Below are 18,144 nucleotides of genomic sequence, written 5' to 3' on the forward strand. Positions count from 1 at the left end.
CACTCAGTCTGAACGCGGGCACATGTGCGTGTTCTCTGCTAGACGTGAGGGTGTAGAGTGGTGTGCGAGGGCCAGATCGCTACCGGGAGCACAGTCGCGGTGCGTGGTTTGCGTCTGTTGAGATCCTCGAGGCGGGTGTGCATCTAGGTAAGGACACAGGTCAAGCGATTTATCTCCTTTTTTCATCTGCAGAGAGGAGACCTCCCCTCCCTCCCCCTATCCCTTACCTTTTTCCTTCCTCTCTCTCCTTCTCCTCGGGTTAGCTGGTTTGGGTTAGGAGGCCAATCTCAGTAGACTCTAATTGAAGAGGGAAGAGAATGTGATAAGATAAGGAAGGCCATCCATGCTCTGGGGACCAATAGAGGTTTCATGTTCCCCCACTCCGCTCGGCTTCTCTAGGGAGCTGACACCAGGGCAGGCGGCCTTCCCACAGACTGTGACTGTCTGGCCTCTGGCAGAGCCAGAGCAAATGAAGTATCCCTTGGGGTCAAGACTCAGGTTCCCTTCCCCGTCACCATGGGTCTGGGGCGGGGGGGGAGGCCCTAACCAAAGAGGAAAAAGGGGTAGAAGAGAGACGGCCTAAGACAGGAGCAGTGAGTGAGAAGCGGAGGTGACTGACACCGGTCAGCTCCAACTAAAGCCTGGTTTGGGGGCCACAGAAATGGACTGAGTATGTGTGTTGGGAAGGGAGGTCATTTTTTTTTTTTTTTTTTATTGGAGAAGAGGCTCTGAAGCCTTTCGGCCGGTCTGCTGGGCTGAGCACTCAGCTCTTTTCAGAGGTACAGGCCTGGTTTGGTCCAGGTCCTCCTAGAAATAGTGTCCAGCCCTCACTCTTATGCCCCCTGCCCTCCAGCCCCAGCACATATGCATTCGCCTCTTCCCCCTCCCAACCCTTCCCTTAACTTAGCTCTGAGGATTAGGTAGTTCCTGGACCCAGGGAGGCAGCCTGGAGATTCCTTAGGAGATGACCTCCCAGGGTGGGTACAAAAAAAGTTGAGAGAAATTCATTTCATGGCCAGTGCTGCTTAGAAAAGGCGATTCCAGCATACGAATGTGATAAATGTTAACTGAGCATTAATCGCATTAAAGAGGGCCCTATAAACTTTTCATTTCTAATTAAATTCGTCCAGTGATGCTGCCCAAGCGAGTACTCTGGGCCTTTGTTTATGTGGAAAATTAAAATGCAAATACAATGGGATTTATTTCCAGGAGTGGAGTGATGGGCTGGCCCCTCTGGCTACTGGTCTCCAGGCCTGTCCGGCCAGGTAACTGCTTCTTTGGAAGTGCTGTCCCCCTTGGGACACATTCTGGTGTGAAGGGAGAGGACAGAGTTCAAGGTCAAATAGAATTAGCAATGAAGAAGTGTGGAAAGATTTGAAGAGAGGGAGAAAAAGGCAACAGATGACCCAGAAATACAGGAAGGCATTGCCCTGGTCCCCCCCCGCCCCACCACCACCACTTCGAACTCACACCTCTACGAGAAGAGATCCCGAAAATCTTGCTTGGGAATAATGTCATCACAAGCCTCTTTTGCAGCTCTGGGATGAAGGGTGTACGTGGGAGGGAGAATTTGGAGGAATCCGCCCTGCCAGGCTATGTGGGCCTCCTCCTAAAAGAACTGAGTGGTCATCAGCAGGGAAGGCCCTGGGCCTGGATTTATCTGCAGCACCTTGAGGGTGGGCTGCTGTCCACATCGCGGTTTCACTGATCTCTTCCTGCCGATGCCAAACGGCATTGACACAGGGCAGTGGAGCATAGAACCGAGGACGCTGTGCAGGCACGCCCGCCCGCACGCAGCCTTGTCGTGTGTAGGGAGAGCCAGTCGCTCATAAGCATAAACAAATGTCCCTTGCAGGGAGTCCTTTAGTGCCACAATGCCTTTGATAAAAAGCAGTAACCCTAAATACTGTTGAATGGAGCGATCTAAAGTTCCTATTTACTAAAACATAAATTAAGTCAAGTGGAGAGAAAACACGGGTAAGGAAAATCGTGTGGGTAGATCAGTAGCGACACTGAAAGATCGCTGTGCTGCTTCATGGATAAGGAAGTTGTAAACGGCATTAAAAAGTAGAGAGGGAAAGAAAATGGAAGTAGAGAGATGATAAAAGGCAGAGCACTAAATCACAAGTAGGGGTACGTGCACAAAGTCACAAACCAGATTTACACCAAGCGTTGCAAAATCTACAGCTTGGACTGACAACACACAGAGATACTCTGCACCCGGGCATGCAGGCATCCAGAGAGTGGATGGGGCCATGTCGGCACCAAGAGGCTGGATGTGGCCGCAACGTGGTCTCTCCCTGCCGGACAAGGGGACTGATTCATTAGCTCCGCCGTGCAGGGATCTGACTGGTCCGGTTCTGCAGACGGTCCAGGATACAGCCTTAGGACGTTTTTAAAGGTCTCTGAGTACACGAGGCTCTTGTGAACTGGATCCACGTTCTAACGGATCTCCAAGATGGAGTCTGATCGACTAGTTTTGTTAAATAGCTTGCTACCCCTGTTCTCTTTAGTCTGTTTTATTCTGGGTTGTTCTTGTCCTTTTTGGTGTTCACTTATGTCTCTTAGAAACGTATGAGCACTTGCTGACAAACAGGTAAATGTGACAACTCCCAAACATCTGAACGAAAATCAAAGCTTTAGTCAATCGTCTCTAAGGGTTGTCAATAGGATGCCAAATATCTGGTGATTTAGAGACATCATTGATCAAATTTCTTAGTTTTTATCCAGGCGCAGCATCAACACTCGTTTTCATTCCACTGGTGTTGCATTTCACTGGAAAACACCTGTTTCCAGAGGGAAGTATTGTAGGCGACAAAGCGTTGTGGTTAGAAAGCATCTTTGATGCACTTGGGTCTGGCTTCTGGTTTAAAAAGAGGCTGGTCTTGACCCGAAAGTCAGGTGGAGAGCTGGTACTTAGAGCGCTTAGTGTCTGGACAAGTACAGCTGATGGACCCGGAAGGTTGGTTGGGAGGGCAAATCGCTTTGTCCAAATAAGGGTAAACTGTCTGGTAGGTCTGGCTTCCATAAGGGGATCCTTTTGGCCACCTCAAAGGGGAGTATCGGGTGCTTAGTAGACATGGCCTTTCATTCATTTATACTTTCATTTGTCCATCCGGAAAACCTTTGCTAAGCACCTGCCATATACCAAGCAATGCACCCAAACCTTTGTAACCCAGAAAAAGTAAGAGAATGGGCTCTAGGAGAGATTTCTGGAGTTTGAAGCAAGCTTCCCTGCTCACTGGCTGCGTGGTTACAGGTCAATCTCATCTCCTCCCTGGATCTCAGCCTCTCCACCCCTCTAGCACGGAGATAACCACACAGTTCTGTCATAGGTGTTTGTGAGGGTTATGTGAGTTCATCCACATAAACCTGCTTAGCATTGCACCTGGCACGAAGCAAGTGCTCAATAAATGTTAGTTATTATTGTGGCAGTCATAGCCATCGAGTGTACATTTCTTGCGTCTGTGTCAATGCGTGTGAGTTCTGGCCTGTGTGTGCACAAACAGTGAACTCTTTTAAATAAAAAGCTCGAGTTGAAAGGATATTCTGTGAACAGAAATGTGTATCATGAATGCCGGTGAGAATTATGGTGCTCTCTGGGCCCAGCCGGATTGAGGAAAGGACCTGTTCTATGTGTGTGCAGGGAAAAAGCGCTCTGAGTCACTTATCTGAGCACTGAACAGAATTAGTCAGATAATTGCCCCCTTTGTCCACGTTGTTGGAGAGCCCAGCCTGTGTGTGTGTGTGTGTGTGTGTGTGTGTGTGTGTGTGTGTGTGTAAGCTTCGTATGCCTGCACACTGCTTCTCTGGAATGAGCTTACTATTGCTTGAGGAGTTGAAGGTTGGCATTTTCTGGGCTTCATGGCATTTTCATGGGTTGTGGTGCTTTGCATTTTATAGGGTTTTTTAAGATAAAATGAAACGGTAGTGGAAAAAAAATCCTTATTTGATGGGTTTGAAGGGTTCCTCTGATTCTTAAATGTCATAGAGGGAAGAGAAGGGAGGTAAACAGGAAGAGGAAGGAAAGAGAGGAGAGAAAGTCGAGACAAGATAAAGGATAAAGAGAGAGGTGAGGGGGAAGTAAGCAAATATTTGACAAGTTCAAACTGATCTGTCTACTATTGTCCCACATATCTGGATGTCCCAGGGAACCATAGGAGGTTGATAATCACTGCAGTTATTTTCACTGCTAAGGGCTAAAAGATATTAAGAAGTAAATTTAGGAGAAAATTTTACTTTGGGCTTGATGTATGAACACATTGAGCAATGGCTCCAAGTAACGACAACTACAGATTCTTTTTACCCAACGCTCAATAAGAACAAAGGTGAAAACCAAAGTTCTCCAAACCCCCGATGATGTGTTCTGTCTCCCCACCTCTATGGAAAGGCCCGTGGAATGAGGCCAAGGCCCAATCCCATTCTTGCCTGTAGTTTTCCCGGCCCCTTTGGTCTGGGTGGGTAACCAAGTTCAGCTCAATGGACTTTCATAAGATCCACACGCAACTGCCTTAATATTCACTGATCTGATTTCCTTCTTACCCCTTCCTTATTTCCCAATTTGACACCTGGATTTCACTATCCCTTATTTATACCTATTGGCTGGCAAAGGTTCTGACTTTTAAAATTAGAAAGCAAATATTTTAAATGAGCTAAATTTGAACCCTGAGGACTCAATTATCCTTGAATTTTTTTCATAAGGGTAAAATGCCTAAGGGCCACCACCTTCCTTTCTGCCTATTCATCCTTGCGGGGCTGGATGCAGCCCTCTGTATGGAGACAGGCAGTGGCGAAATCTGTCATCGCCCAGCCCCTGCCACTGTCCAAAGGGACCGGAAGGCCGAGGAGGGAGCTACCCCCTGCCTCCACACTACCTGACTGAAGGTTTTACACTTCTCTGCTTAGATCACACACAGCTTCACTCATCTTGGGGTTTTAGGTATGTTAGCACACGTGTGTACACGCTTGTACACATGCAGAGGCCAATCTATGGCCGCTTTACTTGGTAAGCCCTTGTGTTCATAATAATAGTAGCTAACAAGTGCTTACTGTAGTAGAAATCATTATAAGCATGTTGCATGTATTAATTGATTTAAGCCTCGTAAACAACCCCATAGGGCTTTATAGGATTGTTTATAGATGAGGTAACTGGAGTTTAGTGACGTTAAGTAAGTTACTCAGGTCACAAGGCTAAGCAGCAGAACTAGGATTTGAACCCAGGCGGTACTGGCTCTAAAACCTATGTGTTCATCCAGCACTCCACCCTTCAGATCGCCTTCGCCGTCAGAGGAAGGGCAGGTGTCTGCAGTCTCTTGCAGGGCTCTGTATATCTCGCAGCCTCACACCCAGCGATGTAGTTACACATTTCCTGACAAGCTCAGAACAAAGACCCTGAACCCTAGTAGAAAGTTATGCCTAGTAGGTGTTGCTGTACTCTTCCGTGGTGTGTGTATGTGTGTGTGTGTGTGTGTGTGTGTGTGCGCACACGCGTCCGCGGCCTGGTGAGTGCAGGCCGCTGCTGAGCCACATCATCTGGGGATGCTGGGAAGGAAGAAGGTGCTGATGGCCAGAATCCCAGCGAGGAGTGGACTGGGGAACTAGAATTGCTGTTGGACTTGGGTTCATGTTCCTTGGAATCGGGGAGTTTACTCCCATCTATCCTCCTCTACACAGGCTTGGAGGCTTAACTTTCCACATGAGGCAGATGTAGGGAGGGTGGCCCCAGGACCTGTGTCAGTGTGGTCAGGTCAGAAGTGTCCCACGGATCAGGGGCAGTGTGCTTCCAACAGAACAGAGCCGTGCTTCTGGTCATCAAGAAGAGATCTGTCCCTCATCTCTAGAATCTTCCTTCTGGAAAGCAGCAGTGCAAATGACCAGGTCGAAGTAAGCTAAAAAAGCTAAAGGATGGGCCCTCTCGCCCGCCTCCCGCCACCACACCGAGAAAGCAATTACCGAATCGTACAGCACCACCCAGATCCAACATCATTACTCAACCCACATCACCAAGGAGACACCCATTAACCTAATCTCTGAGACGTACATTACAAAAAAAAAAAAAAAAAAGATGCTGATATGATCAACGAACACAATAATTCAAAGCTGAGACGCAGACATTGCTGCTAAACAATACTCAAATTCCTCCAGCTCAGTGTTACACAAAGTGCAGTCACCTCAATGTCATATCACAAAACACCAAGTAACAAACCTCACGCCGGCTGCAGGAATGCGTCCGGCCACAATGCGTTACAACGTACACCCAACACAATTCAAACTCTGCATCCCACAGGCGCACCCACACGCAAAGGCTGAGACCATGCGGCCACCAGAGCAATAGTAAACGCGACTCAGACAGACACAGCAGTGGACCGGGAAGCACAGCACCCGGCCCTTCTGCACACCCAGCAGAAACCGGTCCCCGCTGCAGCCTCCCCAAGCTCAGCGTGCTCTTGACCCCCAAGCTCAGCTCAGCCTGCCAGAAAGCAGCAGCACCATCCGGTTTCTCCAGCAGGTGGATGTGTCCAGACCATCACCTTCAATAAGGCCTCCGGGCCCTGGTTGCTAGTAAGAGAATAAACTGTCCCCTGAGCCTGCTTCCTGAGACAGGACGAACCCCGCTCTGTCCTGGTTGGGGTTTAATAAGACTTTGCTGTTACTGAGAACGACAGAGCTCCAGGGAGGGAGGGAAAGGTGGGGGAGGCCTGGGAGGGGGCTCACCAGGCTGGGTGCGGGATTCCCCTTCCTCCACCAAGCCCTGCCTTCCGTGGCCATTCCAGAGCCGAAGCCCTCTTGCTGGGTGTTCACTGAGTATCGATTCAGTCTGCAAGCAATTTTAATATTTCTTCAGGGACTTTCCAGCAACAGCACAAGTCATTAATTCACCCTCCCAAATTGCTTATTCAATAGCAGGAACATGGCTCCTGAATAAAGTCCCAGAATTTATGTGACTCGCACGAGTCAGGAGGTCAAACAACTGTTATGGAGCGAAGTTAAAAATCCAAATAAAATATTGACACTTTTTTGGGGAGGGGGAGGGGGGGGACGTAAAGGTATTTAAAATAGGTTTTTGTTGCAATGCCCCCAGGATAAAGAATGGAAGGAGACTGAAGACAAGTTGGAGTTTATAAAATCAATGGAATTTATTGCACATCTACTTGGCATTTAATAATTCTCTCATTTCCACATCCCCTGCACCCCATCCTAGCCATAGACAGAAAGATACACAGGTGTACAAGTGCACATTTATGCACATCAATACTGGTTCACAGACCAATATAAAAACACAGTTGTGATGTGAGAATCTAGACACCCTGGGAAGGGACCAGTGATACGTGTGACTGCGGCTTACATGTTTGACAGAAATAGGCATCACTGGGGCAGAAATTCATGAAGTAGGTTTTGATAAATATACCCAGTATTATAAATCTTGGATCAATGCATCAGAGCAGACATGAATATAAAGATACACTAATCATGGAAGTAGTTTCTAGAAACATAGAAACCGAGAAACACTTCTGGATGCGGTTTCGCCACGCGGTCATGTACATGATTTGAAAACTCGAGAGATAGATAAAGAAATGGATGCCGAGAATTTGGAAACTCTACACCCAAACCTACCAGTGCATATAAAATACTGAAACCACAGCCACTTAACCTAAAATTGTGGTTCGTTTGTTACACGGACGTGCTGCTCATCAAATACAGGGGAGAGGTTAAGCATGTTTGGAATCACTGCTGTATGCAATTTCTGTTTATTGTCTCCACATACATTTGCTCAGTTGTCCAGATCGCAGAGGCGAGAAGACTGTAGGGGAAACTTGTTCATGCCCAAATAGTTAATAAACACAGATAGCTATTAATGTAGAAATTTCCAGGAGAGGTAAGATGGGTCAGCCTGTACACACTGGAGTCCCAGGCCTGTACCCAAAGTCTGGCTCCAGTGCTGTTCAGCACGTGACCTTAGGCGAATTGCTCAGCCTCCTTGTTGTCGCGTTGGTGTAAGAGACAACATGCATATTTGACAGAGTTGTAGTTCAGATTTGCATGAGAAAATGCGCTTGTCACAATGCCTGTCAGTTAGTGAATATGAAATAAATTTTAGTTATTTCTTTTGCCATTATTATATGCAGCTCTTCTCTTCAGGGCCAGCCTCTCATAGATTCTACCATCTGTTCTTGATATGAGTTATTCTACCCAGTGGTTGGCAGCGTGGGTTCTGGAGTCAAGCTCCCAGGTCTAAATCCTGGCTCTGCTACTTACCAGCTGTGTGCGCTTGGGCAAGTGACTTAACTTCTCTGAGCCTCAGCTTCCACGTCTGTAGAACAGGGATAATAATCTTTGTAAGAAGTTGTAATAAATAAATTAAATAATCCACCTAAAGTGCTTAGCACAGTGCCTGGTACATAGTGAGCATATATTAGCTCACTATATCCCTTAAGGTGTCATCCTTGTTATTAATAATAACATTCAGTTGTTTTCCAGCAAATAGTGTTTTTCTTCAAAAAATTTTTAAAATTCTGCAAATAGTTTTGAAATACTGACATCATGGGGGCGCCCTGGGTGGCTCAGTCAGTTAAGCTTTGGACTTCGGCTCAGGTCATGATTTCATGGTTCATGAGTTCGAGCCCCAAGTCGGGCTCTGTGCTAACCGCTCCGAGCCTGGAGCCTGCTTCAGATTCTGTGTCTCCCCCTCTCTCTGCCCTGCCCCAACTTGCTCTCTCTCTCTCTCTCTCTCTCTCTCTCAAAAATAAACATTGAAAAAAGCTTAAAAAAATATATGTCAATACTGACATCACGCCAGGCCCTGTTACTGGGTGCTGAAAATACAATAGTGAGAAAAATGGGCATGACATCTGTCCTTGTAGAGTTCAGAGTCCAGGGGAGGACTCAGGGTGAACTGAGTAAGCAAGAAAACAAGCTTTCAGCTCTGTGCTAGACCCTGAGGGGAAGAGGGGTTCAGGGCAGAATAGATCGGAAAGCCAGGATGGAGCCAAACTGGGGAAGATTGTGAAGGCCAGGCTAAGGAATTTTGAATGAATTCCGTTGGTAACGGAACGCAGTTGCGGGGCTTAGCCACATCCCATTCTTTCAGCAGGCCGACTAATGGGTTGTTTTTGAATACTGAAGTAACTAGGTAAGAGGTAGAGGGTCTAGGGGCACAGAGGTCAGGTCCCACCTCTGCTGCCACTCAGGGCACTTCCTCCAGGCTTCCTTCCGCTCACCCAGGGAGGTGGGCATGCCAGGGAGGGACACGAAGGTTGGACGGGCAGGACTTGGTCCCAGCAGTGAGTCTACACAGCACCCCTTCCACCGTCCTATCAGGATACGAGGCAGTCTTCTAGCCTCTGGACCTTCCCGAGCAGGACCGCGGGCTGGACAGCTGGTGGACCCCAGTTCTAGCCCAGAAGCCCTGACAGATGAGGGCAGGCCGGTGGCGAGAGGAGCTAGTCTGGTCACGCTCTGGGCTTGGCATGCACTGCAGACTGGTTTCCAAATGGTTAGTTAAACACATTGCCCCTTAATTTTTAAACCTATGCATATCTTGAAGTTAAATCAATCCATATGCTTACCATCCATCATATAAACCATCACTATTGCCCCCTTGGGCCAGCCCCATGGCCCATCTAGCCTGGTAAATTGTATCTGGCCTGGGCTCCCAGGGACACGTGGTGGAAGGATTATCGCCCTTAGTGCCAGTCTTAGAAGGCTAAGGTGATGCAGAATACCTAAAGAAATAATAGCTAAGGTGATATCTAAGGAACCCAGTGGGAATCTATCGTCCTGGAATGCACAAAAAACTATCTGCAAATTATTTTTATTTTTAACCTGTAGTTCAGTTTCCACAGAGGAACCGGTAGCTTCTTGAATTTTGGTTACTGGGCCAGTTAGAAGTCAGGATCAGCAGATGGAGAGAAATGTCAATTGATAGAAATGAGTAAGGAACCTTCTGAGCCACTAAGACTTTCTCTCAACCCTCTCAAGGCTCCCCTCTATAACCACAAGGATGGTTTCTTCCCCCTCTGGCTTAAGCTAGTCCTCTCAAATACTGTAGAGTTTAAGAGTAGTCTAGAGAATTTGCTTAAATCCAGATTTCTGGGCCCTGCCACCATCAGAAACTCTAATCAGGAGGCGTGGGGTGGTCCTCAGGGATCGCATTTTAGCACGAGTCCAGGGGATTCTAAATGCAGGTCGTTCAAGGACACTGGTTTGAGGAAACTCTTCTGCAAACTTTTCATTTATTGGAGCTCAGTCGTGACTTCTGAGAAGCAACCAAAGAGGCAGAAGCTCTTGACACATGTAGGGGGACCCCTGTTAACCTCGGAAGCTGTGCATTCCAGCTCCGCCATGCTATGGCCAGGATGGAAGGTCCTGCCCGTACCTTCTCCTCACCAGCAGCCGTTCTCCTGCACAGACCCTGCCTGACCTACGGTTAGTTGTCCAAACCCAAACCTGTAGGGCATGTGAGTGGGCGCGGGCAGGCAACTCTAAGCTGCACAAATTGCAAAGCTGGAACCTGGGACGACAGAGTTCACACAAAGAAAGCGCTTCCGGGCTGCCAGTGGGGAGGGCAGATTGGATGGATGCTGTGTCCTCTGCGAGGAGGAAGCGGTAAATTTAGGGTTTTAGTTCCTGGGATGTACAGAGGGGAAATTCTAGTTCTTTACTCCCCCGGAGTAGGGGGAGGTAGGAACCATTTTTAGGAGAGGTGAAATCTTCCTGGAGAATCTGTGATCCCTAACTCGAGGTTCTGCTGTGAAAAGTCTCCAGCTGTGTGCACTGGTCCAGTTTGACTCAGGGCTGAGCCAGGGACACGTACCTGATAGAGGCTTTCTCAAGGGCCTGTGTTGAAGCGATTACGTGCAATCACTGGGCAAAATATCCTTTGCTGAAGCAAAAATCATTGTGTCCTTTGGAGTGACCCGGCCTGCCACAGCCAGGCAGCCCAAAGCTCTGGCAGGGGCCCCTCCCACCGCTCGCCTGGCTCAGTGGGCCGTGGGGTCAGCTAGTCTGAGACATTCCCTGGAGTTCCCTTGGTTTACCAAATCAGGAAAGACTTTCCCTCTGTGAAGAGTGAAGTATTTTCTGCAAAAACTGTGAAGTGAGCAGTCCACCACCCTAGGGCAATTTCAACTGATTTTTACATGTATATGGCACGTGTGTGTGGGTACCTAGGACTTCTTGCGCTAAAAAACCATTTCAGCAAACCAGTAATACGACCAGGCCTGGGGCCAGGCTGAAGGCCAGAAGGCTATTCTACTAGGAAGTAATTCCAGTGTAGGGAAAGCAGTCTGTTCTAGGCAGTTGGACGGGACGTGATGGGGACAGGCTTGCAGATCATGTGTATATATCACATTGTCAGCCACTGCTTCTAGTAGGTGTTACTACTCCCGTTTCAGAGCAGGGAATACTGAAGCTCAGGGAGCCCCTTACCCTTGGTTTCTCAGAACACAACAGCAGAGACTGGAAATAGAATCCAGGAGTTTGGATTCTGGGCTTTAGGGTCTCTCTTTTCCGGAGGCAGGAGGGTTTGGTGGTTATGGGTATGGGCCCCGCATTTAGTCTACTTGAGTTCAGTCCCCAGACTTGCCACTAAGTAAACGGGTGACCTTGGGTAAATGATAATATGCCGCATCTACAAAATGGGCTATTGTGAGGATTAGGTAAACTATTTGTTTGGGGCACACAGAACACTGCCTAACACATAGTAAACCCTCAGTAGACAATGGCTTGCATTACTGGAGCTCCTGCTAAGGGAGCACTGCTCCTAGAAATCCTGACCGGCCCAGTCCCGGAAATGCCGCCACCTGTCTCTCCAAGGTGAGCTGTCTGAGGTCACCCCAATGCTAATAGGACCTCTTCTTGTCTCCACCTCAGGGGGAGTTTTTGCACACCATTTATTATCATATAATACAATGCAATATAATATCATACATAACATAACATAATATGATGGGTAGGTTAACTTGGAAACCCTGAGGCGGACCGTGGATGGATGGATAGATGAATAGATACATTTGTACTAAGTATACATACATTATATCATTCTATTGATTTGTAAAAAGTTCCCGGTCTGCCTGGCTGTAATGAGATTTTTGAACTTTGCGTGGCGATCAATGAGTGGAATATTATTGGCCTGGAGAATTGATATACCTGCTCTCAGTGGCTTGTTCTGCTCCCAGGCTGCCCCGGCCCCCCAGGTGTACGATTTCAGCAGACACTTAACCTTTTTTACAGTGTCATCAGGCTAAAAGGAATCTAATAGTGACACAGGACTTGTGCTCAGCACTCTGCCACTATTGCTTTCCTGTCACAAATAATTTATAGCCTTCTATTTCCATCCCTGAGCCTGCACCCCAGCCCTGCCTCCCACTTTCCCCCAGCTCCCGGGAATCAATAAACTCACACAGCCACAGTGGGACTACAGGGTGCCCAGAGACAGACAGACGGACAAAGAGAAGGGAGAGCGACAGAGGGGCAGAGAAAGACACAGAACGAAACACAGAGGCAGGAATGCGAGGTGGAGGAAGAAGTGAGAGAGGGAAGAGAGCCAGCTGAGGGGTAAGAGTGTCCCCGGCGCTTTCTTGGAATGTTGAGAGCTCCTCGGTTTCTTCATGAGTTTAACAAACTGTTAATGGGAGTTACAGAGCTTCTAACTCACAGAGCTGATGAAACTGTCTTGATCTCCAGCTCGGTGGGAGGTGGAGGCTTCCTGGGAATTTAACCAAAGAAAGAGTGGCTTCGCCCCCCCCCCCCCGCCTTGTCGTCTATACCCCGAAGCGCCACCACAGCTCCCTGGCATCTACCGGGTCCCGAAGAAGCTACTGCTCATACTGTCTGTGGACCCTTCCTGGGGCCCCTAATGTATCTTCCTGAGAGTGTCTCTGATTCACCTCTTTTTGGGTCAGGCTGTGACACCTGCCACTGGTGTTTCCTGTCTTCTCAGTGCCCTTTCCAGGGCCGCCATAGCAGCTACACTGGCCAGGCTGGACCGTGCTGGGCTGAGAGGCCTCCTGCCCGTACCTGGCTCAGTCTCTAAAGAGAAAGCAGCCAGTCCTGGCGGTCACTCATAGGAGTAATGCTACAATTAGTCGTGATTATTGTTATTAGCAACATTAGCATGTATTGAGCCCAGCATCACACAAATCATCTTACATGCGTTATCCTGTTTAATCCTCACCACAATCCTAGGAGGTGGGTAGTATTATTATCTTATTTTACAGATGAGGGAGTAAGAGACTGCCAAGGGTTTCACAGGCAGTTAAGTAACAGAACCGAGCCTGACCCAGAGCCCAGAGCCCATCCCCTTCTTCCCTTTGCCCTAGTCGCACCCTTGCTAAGTGCCTAAAGTCCCCGTGCTGGGCTCAGGCAAAGCCAGAAAGGTGGAGGAGGAAGGGCATCCCTGTGAAGGAGAACATGCTAGAAAGGGAAGTGATGAGCAGGCGTCCTGACGTGTTCCCATGGCAACAGGAAACAGCGCTTCTCGGCTCCCCTGAGTAGATCTATGGCCTCCAGCACCCCCACTGCACCCTCCGAAGACCCATACCTGCAGACTTGACTTGAAGGCCAAGCCTGCCCGGGGCCACGGAGGCCAGGATGTGTCTGGCTGTCTCGCCGTGCCAAGATTGAAAAAGATCGGAAGAGAAGGAAGATCAACAGGGGGAAATAGCGCCAGACAATCACCCAAAGCAGTGCTTTACTTTATCCTTTGAAGCTGTGGTGATATTCCCACGAGTTGTTGGGTTGTGTACAGGATGCAGGGGGGCAATGGATGACTACCAGGGACCCGCGATCTCAGTTCTTAAATTTCCCGAGAGCAGCTCTGGGGACTAGCAAGTGCCCACTGCCTGGGGGGCACGGATGGACGCCAGGAGCATTAGTAACTCACGGGCAGGCATCCCGCCCAGCTCCTGTCCCCTGCACCACCAAGCCCCCGTCAGGGAGTAGTGATTTTCTATCACTTGCTGCCTCAGCTGAATCTGCACTGGTGCCTCAGGGGTCAGAGGCTCTGGGTAACAAAGATAGAGACCCCACAAGGCCATCTCGTTACCCATCTCAACCAGCCCCAGCCCTGGGGCTCCCTTAGTCCAGGGCTCATCAGCCCGCAAGCCAGAGCCACCCACAGCAGGACCAGTGAGATCCCAGAAGCTTTTGCTGCAGTGAATTAGGAGCGGCTGCTCTGAGCTGTCTACACAGCCTCCTTCTAGACTTTTCCGGTACACCCGCCTACATCGCCCTTAGCCACTGTCCCATCTTTCCCATTGTGATCACGCTCCAAACATTCCCCCAACTCTTGGGAGATGACCTTCCCTTCTGCTTCGCTGAGAGATTAAAAACTGTAAAAGCTCCTTCTCGAAGCTTTTGGCCACCTCAAAATGCACCATCTCTCACCAACTCCCCCTGGCGCCTCTCCTTGTTCTGTCTCGCTTTCTCCATCACCCACATTCTGTCAGGCAACTTCAGCTCTTCTCTGGTTCTCCCTGCTCAGCCTGCAAGTGTACCCAAGTCTTTCCTCCCCCAACCAGCCTTCCCTCCACTCAGCTGTCAGTCCCATCCACCGGCTTCCACATTTTTCTCTCTTCCTTTCTACGAGCTCCCGAAGGCAGGAATCTACTTTCACTGCCTCCCTCTCCTCCTATTCAATCCCTGACCTTTCTGTCTGGCTCCTGCTCCAGTTGTTTGTTGAGACCTCTGTCCCCCAAATCCCCAAACCTGTGCCCCTTCTTATTCCCAGTTCCCTCCAGCCTTTGCATTGTCACCGATGCCGCGAATTATCTTCTCCTTCCGGAAACGTTTTTCTCCGTCGACTTAGGTGAAACTGCCCGATCCTTGCTCTGCCATTTCCAGTGTAACCAACTCTGACCCCTCTGCAAGGTCAGGTTCTTTCCCCCAGCCTGTGAAAGCCAGTGCCCTCCAACATCCGCTCCTTCGGCCTCTTGTCCCTATCAACGCTCTTTTTCCTTGATGGTTTCTTAAATCCACATGTGCTGTGCCAGCTGGACACCCCCCTCCCACCTCAAACACTGCGTGTCTGAGACAAAACCCGCCACCTCCCTGCGTCTCTCCTCCTGACAGTGGTGCAAACCACCAGCCTTCCAGGTACACAGAATTAGGTTCTTAGAGCCATGCTGGACTCCTGTTAGGTGCCCAGTCGGCCATTCTGCCTTCGTGACGTCTTACAGACTCTTTCTTTTCTTTCCTGTGACCTTGCGCCTGTATGTTGCTTTACCAGGATCTGTCTGCAAGTGTCCCCTCTGGTTTAGTAATCACTCGTGGCTTGAGATTCTCTAAACCTGGTTGCTGAATGTTGGGAGAAGTATGACAAAGTACCAGAAAAAGCCCACGTCCTAGAGACTGAGTTCTGACTCTGCCCTGACAGTGTGATTTTGACTAAGCTACTTAACCTCTGTGAGCTTTGGTTTTCCATCTGAAAAACAAGGATGATAGTATCTACTTCGGAGGTTGTTGGGAGAATGAACAGTAGCATATGTAAGTGCTATAAATTGCATATAGTGTTGGCGCATGATAGATGACCAGCAAATGGAAAAATCACGATCATCGTCGTCACTTCCAAGTTTTCAGCCTTATTTCCTCTTGCTTCTTCCTGTACCTCCGCTGCTCCTGGCTGGCTGGTCTGGGCTTTACCCCTAAAGCTCATTCGGCTCCCATGCTTTGCTTCTGTCTTCCTCCAGTACCTACTTTTAATGGTCCCTACCCATCCCCTCTGCCACGGCTTCTCTGTTCACCTTAGAACCATGTTATTTTTTTCACTGCAGAGGAGACCTTAGCGATCCGGTAGTCCAAACTTTTTTTTTACTTTACAACTGAAAAGTAAAGGTCCAGAAACGTAGAGTGATGTACCTCTGAGGCCCAGAGAAGTAGAATGATGAGCCCAAAGCTATGGTGGCCGATTAATGGCGGGGTCAGAAGCAGGACTCAGGGTCCCGGCCATGCATCCCGGTGCCCTTATCACTCTCCTCCGTGCCTTGGGCCCCTTCATCTGTTCAGCCCTGTCCTGCTTTGAAGGTCTCCATGAAGCTCTGCCTCCTCAGTGACTTCTTTCCCAGTCCCCACCTGCAAGGCGGCTGGATTCCTCCCTTGCCTCCCTCTGGCGCTTATGGCCTGGCCCCTCGGGGCTCCTTTGCGTTCTTTGGATGTGTGTCCTCCCTCCCCAACTTCATCTCCAGCACCGTGAGGCAGGTGCCTTACCTCTATTGCCTGTGGGTGCTCAGTTAAACCTGGTTACAGTGGAGTCTGCTCATGGTTTGTGACTCACCTGGTCAGTGTGGGTGGACTTGACTCACACGCCACTCTGCAGGGAGGAGCAATGCCATTGGAGAAATTGCCTCAAGGGTACCTATTTTGACTAGCGGATGGAGGGGAGCATTCCTTGGTCTTGGCCCCAGCATTGGTCTCTTGCACGTCTGAGCCCCGGGCTTCTCAGACCACTGACAAGCAGGCCTATCCCCAGTCCTGGGACGTTTGATCCAGCCCTCTACCCCTAAAGTGCACAGGGTGGGTGCGAGGCTTTTCAACTAGGCTGGAAAAGAAGCTGTGGTCCAAGGAAGACCCCAGAAAAGCAGGCCATTGGGCCAGCAAGCTGGGCAGAGATAGGACAGTAAGCGGGCTCAGGAAGAAGTTGTTCAGGGCCTGACATCTGGCAAAGGGACCGTGTGCTATGCTGGATTCCCTGGGACAAAAAGGGTCATCTGTGACCCAGCCCTTTCCGGGCGATTTCTTTTTAGCCCAAGAAATAGGAAAATCTCACGTTCCCCCCCCAACTCTAGAAGACTGATACAGTCCCAATAGGAAAAGCAGCTCCAAAACGATCTCTAGACAAGGGAGTCTTGTTCCCAGGAGGAGGTTTGCGTGTGGTTGAGGAGGGAAGGGGGGACAGCAAGCCATCAGGGCAGCCCCCACCCCCAGAAAGGGGAAGGACGCTGTGCTCCACTCACTCTGCTGCCCCAATCCGTGCTACCAAAAATCAAGCTGCAATTCAGATGATGCACACCGCAGGAGGGAACACAGACTCCCTCTGTCCAGCTGCACTAGGTCGGGTCTGCAGAGCCAGTGGGAGGGAAAGCGCGTGCCTCGCAGCAGTCAGTGAGGGCAGGGGTGCAGGGAACAGATACGTGAGGAAGGAGCTGGGGAGCTTGGGCGAGCCCCCCTGGGCTGGGCTGGAGCTGGTGCAGGCAGGAGAAGGCACGTGATGTGTGATGCTGTCGTGATGCTGTTGCAGGATCATCAGGACCAAAGTTCAGCAGCCTTTCCACCCAACGCCGGATGGGGCTGGGACGGGAGTGACTGCCCCTGGCCACACCATTGGTAAGAGGGCTCAGGGAAGGGAGGAAGCGGGGGCCCACCCAGGAGAGCCAGGACGCCACCCCCATTCCCTTCAAAGTGGCATGCCTGCTGAGGCCCCAGGACCCCTTCCCCAGCCCACGCTCCCCCTGAGCTCCTAGAGGTGGGGATCTCCCCCAGGAGACTAGCTCACCAGGACTGTTTTTGCTTCTTGCGCACAACACCTTGTAGCTGCCTTGTCTGTCTTTCCGTCTCTGTCTCCTTCTAAATCAAGCTTTTCCTTTGGCTTTTCTTCTCTCCCTGCCTTCCCCTTCCTCATCTTTTGTTTTTATCTGATTCCGTCTCCACTTCCTATCTACCCTCTTACTGCCTTCTTAAAATTTTTAAAATTCTTTCTCTCTTCTCCCTTCCTCTCCCTTCTCTCTCTCCTTTCCTCTCTCTGCCTCTCCCTTTCTCTTTTCTCCTCTCTGTATGTGTGGCTCTGGGTCTGTTCGCATCTCTCTGCTTCGCTCTTCACAGCTTCTCTCCTCTTAGCCTGTCTCTTCTTGATCTGGCTCTCCTTCCTCCCCTCTGTAACTCTCTGCTGCTCCAGCCTCCTTGTTTACTGATCCTTGGCCGTGGCCTCTCAGAGACACAACCCAGGCCTACCAGAGCACCAGATAAAACCCCCTCCCATATTGTCTTCCCTTTGACCCAAGGGGGCTTGGTGGCGCTGCAGCCAGAGATGAAGCCTGGAGTTTAAGGGGCTGAAATGTGATTATACTTCTGTTGCTGCCCCTCTTGGAAGCTGTCCCCTTATCTCCTGACCAGCAGGAAGTAGAATGGCTGGTCCCAGGCCTCCTGAAGTTG

General features: G+C 49.8%; 1 protein-coding gene across 7 annotated transcripts in view; it reads left to right on the forward strand.

Annotated features, from left to right (window-relative positions):
* Window positions 1-18,144, forward strand: part of PAX2 (paired box 2) — an 89,458-nt gene that overhangs the window by 24,652 nt on the left and 46,662 nt on the right. For all 7 annotated transcript variants that reach the window (XM_045040573.1, XM_045040574.1, XM_045040575.1 and 4 more), the window contains exon 5: window positions 17,234-17,319. In XM_045040573.1, coding sequence (XP_044896508.1) covers window positions 17,234-17,319 — 86 coding nt within the window. The remainder of the gene's footprint in view (window positions 1-17,233; window positions 17,320-18,144) is intronic.

Source organism: Felis catus, chromosome D2 (genome assembly GCF_018350175.1).
Source record: "Felis catus isolate Fca126 chromosome D2, F.catus_Fca126_mat1.0, whole genome shotgun sequence".
NCBI classification, from domain to species: domain Eukaryota; kingdom Metazoa; phylum Chordata; class Mammalia; order Carnivora; family Felidae; genus Felis; species Felis catus.